Source organism: Zootoca vivipara, chromosome 3 (assembly GCF_965207765.1).
Source record: "Zootoca vivipara chromosome 3, rZooViv2.hap1.1, whole genome shotgun sequence".
Taxonomy (NCBI): domain Eukaryota; kingdom Metazoa; phylum Chordata; class Lepidosauria; order Squamata; family Lacertidae; genus Zootoca; species Zootoca vivipara.
This window is the reverse complement of record NC_142586.1, coordinates 113,639,164-113,648,405: the sequence shown is the minus strand read 5'-3', so window position 1 is coordinate 113,648,405 and position 9,242 is coordinate 113,639,164. Positions and strand designations below refer to the sequence as shown.

Here is a 9,242-nt window from a genome sequence, read left to right as displayed (position 1 = left end):
AGCGGGCTGTTCTTTCTATGTCTCTCTACCTGCTTTGCTTTCCCGCCACCTGGAGGATGTCAGGATGCAGAGCACATCCCTGGAAGCAACTGATAGCTAATGTTGGCAGCAATCTCGGAAACCTAAAACTATACCAGTCGTTTCCTGGTATAAATGGTATAAATACCAGCAACGCTTCCAAAGATTCTCGATTCCTTACTTGACTGAGCCTTGCCTTCCCGCTAGCATTGCAAGTGCAGCCAATTGACAGCCATGAAGACGCTTTGCGTTCTCTTCGCTGTTGCCTTCTTGGTTTTCCAGGTCCAGGCCAATCCCAAACCACCACCTGAGGACGAAGTGGAAGTCAAGGAGGCTGTTGTGTCTCGTGCTTATGAAGACGGTAAGTTGGGCTGAACAACAACATTCCACTTAGGTACTGCAGGCTGTGCAAGAATCCTAGAACCGCAGTTGGAAGTCCAACCCTAGATCAGCTCCTTCAGGGTGTGGTGGAAAAAGGATTCTCTAGAATTACAGACGCCTCAAACTCTTCCGCTTTAAGCAGGACATCCCAGAATTACAGAAGCCTTCCCAGCTTCTGATCTGGGATGTCCCGTTTTGGCTCCTGTGGCCCCGAAAGAAGTGCATCCCAATTTTCCTCTGGGGCCTGATGGAAGGTATGCTCCAGCTACTTGGGGCTTTCCAGCTTCATAGGAAGGACACATGAAAACTGTTTCATTGCCCAGCTCTTACTAGGATGATGGCACGAATACAGGCCCAACACCTACTGAGTTTGGTGGTACTGTGCATTTTAGGACTACCTAGGATTGTAGCATGGACCTGTTCCTTCTTGATGTTCCTTCTGGGCTGGGAAGTCTTTATTAATATTCCCTCAGGGGGAGCCAGTAAGGAGCTGTATAGTCAAAGCAAGGCAGGGCAACCTCTTCTTCCCTCTGCCATCCTCTTATTTCCTCTCCCTCTGTTTTCCACCACTTTTTTTACTCTTTTTGACACCCCCCCCCCCAATTCCTGAGGGAGACATGTGACCATTGTGAGAGCAGGATGGTGAGCTAGATGGGGCATTGGCCTGATCCAGCAGGCTTTTCTTATGTTCTTAATATGCAAAACTGAAACACAACCAACATTTGAAGTTCTCTGAATTTTTAGAAGGTGGTTCTCCAGGCAAATAACATGTACAAACATGCATCTATTAGGTGAAAAAGTGCCTAAAAATAACATAAAAATGCATCCTGGTGTTGTTAACAGCAATGTTTATACTAGGCAAAGGTGCATACATTATTTAATTAATAGCCGTACCTTTTTCAAAATGAACAAAGGCAACTTATAAAAATACAGAAACATATGAAGCGGATATAAATATATATAACATATACAGAGTCTAAAACAAAAGAATAAAGAACAGTGAAGCTCTGTAGTAATGGAAACCCAGAACCCATAAAAATTAACAAAACCTGCATGATATACAATTCAGCAGAATGAGAAATTAACAGTAAAAAAAAACCTGACGATTTTTAAAGTAGATTAAAAAAGAAGAAGTTAGTATGCAAATGTGGGAAACTGAATTTACGATGGAAGAAGTAAGATATTGAGGGAAACCGAAATTGCCAGATTATTCACCAGTTTGTTTAGAACGCAATCCTATGCATATCTATTTGGAAGCGAGCCCTATTGAAGTCAATGGGGCTTACACTGAGGCTGAGTTGAAGTGGACCCGCCAGGCACTCTAGTCCAACCCTGTGTTTGATAGTCAAGACCTAGACCACCCCCCACCAAATGATGCCAAGCCATCGCTTGAAGACCTCCATCCAGTGAGGGAAAGCCCATTAGTTATTTGGCTTCACTGTTGAGGTGCTACAGCGCTGGAAGGCCAATAGCCAAAGCCAATGAGAAGCAGAACCAACCGATTTTTATCCCCATCTTCCCCTTTGTTGAGTTGTACAGGAAGAGGAAGCTGAAATGTAGGAAGGCAGGCAGGTGGAGCCTGGCTGGAGGCCCCATTCAACCCAACGGACCATCCATCACCAATCTACTCTCACCATCAAGTTTTTCCTCCAACTGAAATCTACCTCCCATAAAGGAGTGCTCTGCTCATTTTTACGTCCGACAATATTCTCACGAATGCTTCTTTTTTATATTCAGACCCTGGGCTGAAGAAAGAACCAAAGGACTCTTCAAGGATTACGGTGGTCCTCTGTGCTTCAATGAACAAGGGATACTGCCTGCCGCGGGATTTTCAGTGTGATACGGGCATGGTGTTCCTGGATGAGGAAAATAACTGCCCATATCCCCACATTCTGAAGTGTTGTGTGCGCTGATACAAGATTTGGCAAAGTGCCGAGAAAAACCCTTGGCAGAAATTTCTGCAGCCAGCAGGGAGAATGAGCCACTCCACTCCTTTCAAATAAATCACCGGTTTATTATTTCTACTCCTTTCAGCAATTCATTGGTTAACTAACCTCCCCTTCCCTTCAATAAATGCCCTATTAATTGCACACAAACACTGCTCAAATTGTTTTTCATTAAGTTTCTTTTTTTGCATACATGCAAGAACATGGAATCTGAAATCCTTGTGCATTACTTAGTTACAGTGGTACCTCTGGTTACGAACGTAATTCGTTCCAGAGGTCCATTCTTAACCTGAAACTGTTCTTAACCTGAGGTACCACTTTAACTAATGGCGCTTCCCACTGCCGCTGTACCACTGCCGCGCAATTTCTGTTCTCACCCTTGGGCAAAGTTCTTAACCCGAGGTACTACTTCCAGGTTAGCAGAGTCTGTAACCTAAAGCGTTTGTAACCCGAGGTTTGTTATATTTCTATTATGCATAGAATATTTCTTATATTTCTTATATTTCTTATATTTCTTATATTTGTTATATTTATATATATATTTGTTATATTTGTATATATTTGTTATATTTGTTATATTTCTATTATGCATAGGTTGGGGCAGTTTTCCCATGAAGGTTCCCATGAATGACGCAACCCTTTGCATGTTTACTCAAAGTTTACTTACTAAAGTCCTATTAAATTTACTGGAGTTTAGTCCCAGGAAAGCGGAAAGGAAGGAGTGGAGTTCAGTGACGTCACAGGCACACGACATAGCACCAAGCCCCTCCAATGTTGGTCCCCAAACGCTGTCTCTGGATTCAGTCATAAACTGAGGGTTTTCCCAGGGGAAAAGGATGCTGTGAATGAGCCCTAAGCCAGCTTTCAATCTTCTAAAACAGGTGCGCCAAGTAGGGAGGGGTTGGGGGGCCAAGGACCCTCACATATTTTCAGTGAAGGGACGGGGCACCCTCAAAGTTATGTGGTGGCTGTGCGCCATGCCGCAGGGCTGTGGGACACCCACATGACATGACACATCAGCACACTGTGGCAGTGTGCGTGCATGATGTCAGCATGCCCCATGGCGCTGTGTGCATGTATGGCATGCTGATGTTGCGTGACCCCAGCTCCCTCAATCGTGGGCATGTGTGTCCCTAAGTGTGCACAGAATGCATAAATGTCAACCTGCAGACGACAGAAGAAGACCACTGCAAAGGTGATGGAGGAACCTCACAGCTGTCAACTTTGTGGGTCTCATTGTAAAAGGCCACAAAGATAATTAACAACAGTAATGCCGTTAAGGGAAGAATTTATTCTTATATACAGGACTGCCACCAGACTATGCTCAACTGGCTTTGAATTTGCACCCGCGATAAGGGTGCAATATAACATCACATATGGCATTTGAGATCATTTCATTCTTCATGGCTGAGGTATCTTTGAAGTTGCCTCCAAATTTATTGGTCCTTTCATCAGTATTGCAGCACCTATTTACCTTAACCTCCTTCCTAATTCCCCTCTGGCTTCCCATCTGTCAACCAGTTTCCTCACCATCACGTGGCTGACTCATCCTGCTCCAATTCTATTGGTTGTCATTCAGATACTCGAAAAGAGCTGCTTTGTTTCTCCTACGTCTAACACTTTTGCAGTTTAAACATGTGTGTTCTTAAGAGATGCCCTCGCCAACCAGACCATCTTCCTCTGAATGCACTACCTTTTATCAATGGGGCACCCAAAATAGGACCCACTGTATTACCATTCATGATTTGAATGCAGCCTATGATGAGTCAATTTTAGCAGGCAACTGCTGTATCCTTTTGAGCTTAAAATCAGGCAAGACAACTAGATAATTTCACCTCAGTGCCGGATTTATGTATAAGCTAAACAAGCTATAACTTAGGGCTCCACTCTCTTGGGGGCCCCCAAAAAAATTAAAGAAAAAATATCTGGATGTGCTGTACATTTTTAAAATATAAGATACAAAACAAATAAAATAAATCCTACATATAGCAACAGTGTTTTGTGTTGTGTAGGCTCCTATGATGTAAGTCATGGGCCCCCAATCATTTTAAGTTAGAGCTTAATAATGATCTCACTATTAATATACTTCTTCTTAATTGTATTTCACTATTAATATACTTCTTCTTAATTGTATTTCAGTTCAACAATTACTTTGATGAAATACATATTTTGTTATGTGCAAACGGTTTTGGATACCTATTAGGTCCATAAATTACCACATAGCATATATGCAACACAAAACAACAGTGACAATTTGTTGTTGACAAAGGACAGCCGGACATATCAAGGGCACCATTACCTTCAGTAGCTTAGGGCCTCATCACACGTAAATCCGGCCCTGTTTCACCTTTACTGCTCCTATGATATTCCACTCATTCAACTATGTATTATTAGGAAATCCCCTCACCAATCTGCCCCACTCTAGACATAGAATCATAGAGTTGGAAGAGACCATAAGGGCCATCCAGTCCAACCCCCCCTGCCAAGCAGGAAACACCATCTAAGCATTCTTGACATATGCCTGTCAAGCCTCTGCTTAAAGACCTCCAAAGAAGGAGACTCCACCACACTCCTTGGTAGCAAATTCCACTGCCGAACAGCTCTTACTGTCAGGAAGTTCTTCATAATGTTTAGGTGGAATCTTCTTTCTTGTAGTTTGAATTCATTGCTCTGTGCCCGCTTCTCTGGAGCAGCATCTCAATGTGTTGTCCAAAACTGTAGAATGGATATAATTTACTATAGTTTCTCCTCTTCCACTGCCAATCCTTGCCTTCCCTGTGCTAAATGTGTATGTCTTTTTTTTTTTTTTTTACAACTGAAGCAGTGATGAATGTATCAGCTTCCTGATGGAGAGATGAATAGGCAAGCATATGGGGAGCGAGAGGGTTATTAGCAATGACAACAGGGCAAATACAATTATTTCAACTCCAAAGAAAAGGCCTGCAGATTGGGGGCAACATCAAAGAGAATCTTGTCATTAAGAATCAAGTAATCTCAGGTGCCATGTGACCTTATCTTGCACCCTTACCCTAAGTGCAACTTCAAAGTCAATGAAATTTGACCCATTAGGGCAGCCATCTTGGCTTCCAACCTGTATATATAGACATGGACTCTGTCAAGGCCTCACCATTGCTAGTCCATCCTTGGGATTCCTTGCAGTGGCACCAACAAATTTTTCTAAGAGCCATGAAGTTTGTCTGTCTTTTCTTTGCATTGGTCCTCCTCTGCAATGCCCAGGAAGATGAAGCAGATCTGACCAAGATGGAGAAGGAACAGGGAGAAGACTTGAAAGATGCCGCTGGTGATACTCAAGGTTTGCAGGATGAAGGTAATTGTTATGTACATGGAAGATGACCTCCTACGCCAGGCATCCCCAAACTGTGGCCCTCCAGATGTTTTGGCCTACAACTCCCATCTTCCCCAACCACTGGTCCTGTTAGCTAGGGATCATGGGAGTTGGAGGCCAAAACATCTGGAGGGCCGCAGTTTGGGGATGCCCGTCCTATGCCTTCCATAGTGGATAGGTTCTGCATTTCACTGCGGTGCATGGATTCATTCTTCCACTGGAATCTCTTAAAATGCTTTTGTTTGGTTGGAAAATGCCCTGATTATGGTTATGCATGCTCTGGTCAGTATCACCATTACTGATAGAGATATGCTGGCTCAGTGGTGAACAATTGTCTCTACATACACTTAGATAGGATTGCCTTTGCATTGCACCAAGTCACCAATTCAAGCATATTCTAGATGAATGGCTGAGTGAGATGCAACTTCGTAATAGCCAAGAAGTTGCAGAACCTCAAGTTTGAGGATTTCTAGCACGACCTGTTGGGATTGGTAATGCCCACCCTGTAGGTTTTCAACTAGACATCAGAGGAATGTGTTATGGTCAAGTGTGCCTTTTTGAGATAGAAGGATTATGAGAATGATCATAGTGTTGTTTGTTACAGGTAGGTAGCCGTGTTGGTCTGAGTCGAAACAAAATAAAAAAATTCCTTCAGTAGCACCTTAAAGACCAACTAAGTTTTTATTTTGGTATGAGCTTTCGTGTGCATGCACACTTCGTCAGATACACTGAAACAGAATCCACCAGACCCTTATGTATATTCAGAGGGTGGGGGTGATGGGAATGGGTGATGGGCTGATAGGAGTGGTAAACCTGTTGATGACTGTTAACGACTGTTAATGACTGCAAATGCCAACAGTGTTAATGACTGCAAGAAAAGTTGCTGAATTGCAACTCATTAGCAAGCTTAAAACCATGGAGCCACCTGGAATGAACAAAGACATAGGAGTCTTATCTCATAATACATGATCAAGCTTTCTTTAAGATAAGATAAGATATCTTTATTGTCATTGTCCCCTTGCGGGAACAACGAAATTACTCGGTTGCTACATCCACTCAATTAAAGCATTCCGCATAATCCAAACTTACAAAACCTAATTAAAAACAGTAAATAGAATACAAATAACAAGTAAAATAAGATGACTTCAAAGTCCAGGCTTTCCATTTAAGGCCAAAATCGCTCTAGAGAAGAAACTGTTCCTATATCTCCGTCCCGATGGCAGGAGCTGAAACAAATGGTGACCAGGGTGCCTTGGATCTCTTGATATGTCTAGTGCTTTTCTATGGCACCTGGTGGTATAGATTTGTTCTAAGGTGGAGAGTGAGCAGCCAATAATGCTCTCTGCTGTTTTAATAATTCTGCACAGCCCTGTTCTGTCCTGAGAAGTACAGCTTCCGTACCACACACATAAACCGTACGTGAGCACGCTCTGTATGGCACCTCAGCACCTCAGCCCTTGCTCCCCCCCCCCGCAAGACCAATTGCAGTCATGAACAGTCGTTAACAGTCATCAACAGGTTTACCACTCCTATCAGCCCATCACCCATTCCCATCACCCCCACCCCACCCTCTGAATATACATAAGGGTCTGGTGGATTCTGTTTCAGTGTATCGGACGAAGTGTGCATGTACACAAAAGCTCATACCAAAATAAAAACTTAGTTGGTCTTTAAGGTGCTACTGAAGGAATTTTTTTAAATAAAATATATGCATCATACAGAGTCTATAACCAAAGAACCAACAACAGTGAAGCCATATAGAGTGGTACCTTGGTTTTCGAGCGTCTCAGAAGTCGAATGGTCTTTGGGAATGGATTACATTTGAGAACCGAGGGACCACTGTAATAATGAAAACAGGCAACCCGTAAAAGGTAACATGCAATTAGCAATAAATAAATAAAGGTGGAGAAGCATTAAAACAGCTCATCTTGTGCTATCAGATGCCTGAGAGCAGAGGAAAGTTGCAGACAAGTACCAAAAAGAGTAACTAGGAGTAAAATACTGACAATTTTTCAGGAGGAATATCTCCCCCTCCTCCTGTATCTCTGTAGAGCTCTGCAGGGATTGCAGGAGGGTGAGGCTGAAAGGTAGTTGTGAGTGAGAGGGCAGGTAGGTGGGGGCTGCCTGGAGGAAGACTCAGGCTGGTAGGGGAGTGCCCCATTCACCCCAATGGACCAGCCATCACAGAACTGCTCTCATCATCAAGATGCTCCTCCTACTGTTCAGCTGAAATCTGCCTTGAACTTAAGCCCATGGGGGGGGGGTTGCTCTTTTCTGAGTCCCACAGCCCTTCAAATATTTTGAAGAATGTTTCCCTCCTCTTTTATATGCAGACTCTGGAATGAAGGCTTCTCCACGACTTGCAGTTGTCTTATGCAATGGGAACAGAGGGTATTGCCTGCCACGGGGCTACCGGTGCAGCAATGGCTTGGTGTTCAAGGAGCCATGGAACAACTGTCCATCTCGCCATGCTCTGAAGTGCTGTGTGCGCTGATGCAAGAGATGGTGAAGTTCCAAGAAACTCCTTGGCAGAAGTTTTTACAACCACCAGGAAAAATGAGGCAGTCTCCTTCTTTCAAAAAATCATTGGTTAGTTGATTCCACTCCTTTCAGAAAACCATTGGATAGTTTGTCCCTCTCCCTTCAATAAATTTTTACATCCACCCACCACTCAAGTTGTTTTTCTTTATGTTTTTCTCTTTTTGCATATGTGCAAGATTGGGGAATCTGGAATCCTTGTGTATTATTGTAATTAATTAATTTTATATTATGCTTTGTTTGGGGTATGTTTTCCATGAAGGCTGGCTTAAACTGACACAACGTTTTGCATGTTTACTCAGAAGGAAGACCCATTATCTCTACTGGGGTCTACTCCCAGGAAAGTGGGGAGGGAGGGCTATAGCTCTGCATGCCTTGGTTCAACCCCCGGCATCTTGAGGTAGGGCTGGGAATAATCCTTGTCTGAAATCCTCTAGTCCAGTGTTTCCCAACCTTGTGCCTCCAGATGTTTTGGGACTACAACTCCCATCATCCCTAGCTAGCAAGACCAGTGGTCAGGAATGATGGGAATTGTAGTCCGAAAACAGCTGGAGGCACAAGGTTGGGAAACACTGCTCTAGTCAGTGTATTGAGCTGGACTGACCTGTGGTCTGATCCCATATCAGTTGGCTTTCTACCTCTGCATGTGAATGTAAGATGTAGAAATGTAGTGCAAAATCTTTTCCCATGAGGTTCCTTTCAGGAAAACTCATGAGGCACCACCTCTTTTTAACTCTCAGAAGGCAGAGCTATAATCCGAAAGGGGTTATGGTGTTTGCATAATGTACACAGAAAAGTGTACTGGGTGGCAGTAGAAAGAACTGGATAAAAATGGCTTCTGGTTGAACATAACTGTTTGATAGGGTCAATTGCACACCACATGTCAAGGGTTGAAGGAAAAGAAGGATGCATGCCTGCATCTAATGAATTCCCACCAAGATGTGTTAACGGAGGCCCCATGTGGACAGCTGACACCAGGAATGGGGCCATTACCCTGCTGCGGGATGACTTCC

At 43.5% G+C, this 9,242-nt stretch overlaps 1 protein-coding gene and 1 long non-coding RNA gene across 2 annotated transcripts; both read left to right on the top strand.

Annotated features, from left to right (window-relative positions):
• Positions 1–252: 252 nt before the first annotated feature.
• LOC148686450 (uncharacterized) lies at positions 253–2,312 on the top strand. Its single transcript, XM_088665457.1, has 2 exons — positions 253–379; positions 2,137–2,312. The coding sequence occupies exons 1-2, from the start codon at positions 253–255 to the stop codon at positions 2,310–2,312; spliced, it is 303 nt and encodes a 100-aa protein (XP_088521583.1).
• A 1,275-nt stretch (positions 2,313–3,587) lies between these two features.
• LOC148686449 (uncharacterized) lies at positions 3,588–8,361 on the top strand. The gene is made up of 2 exons (XR_015949225.1): positions 3,588–5,673; positions 8,025–8,361. It is a non-coding gene; the product is annotated as an uncharacterized LOC148686449 (long non-coding RNA).
• Positions 8,362–9,242: the final 881 nt, after the last annotated feature.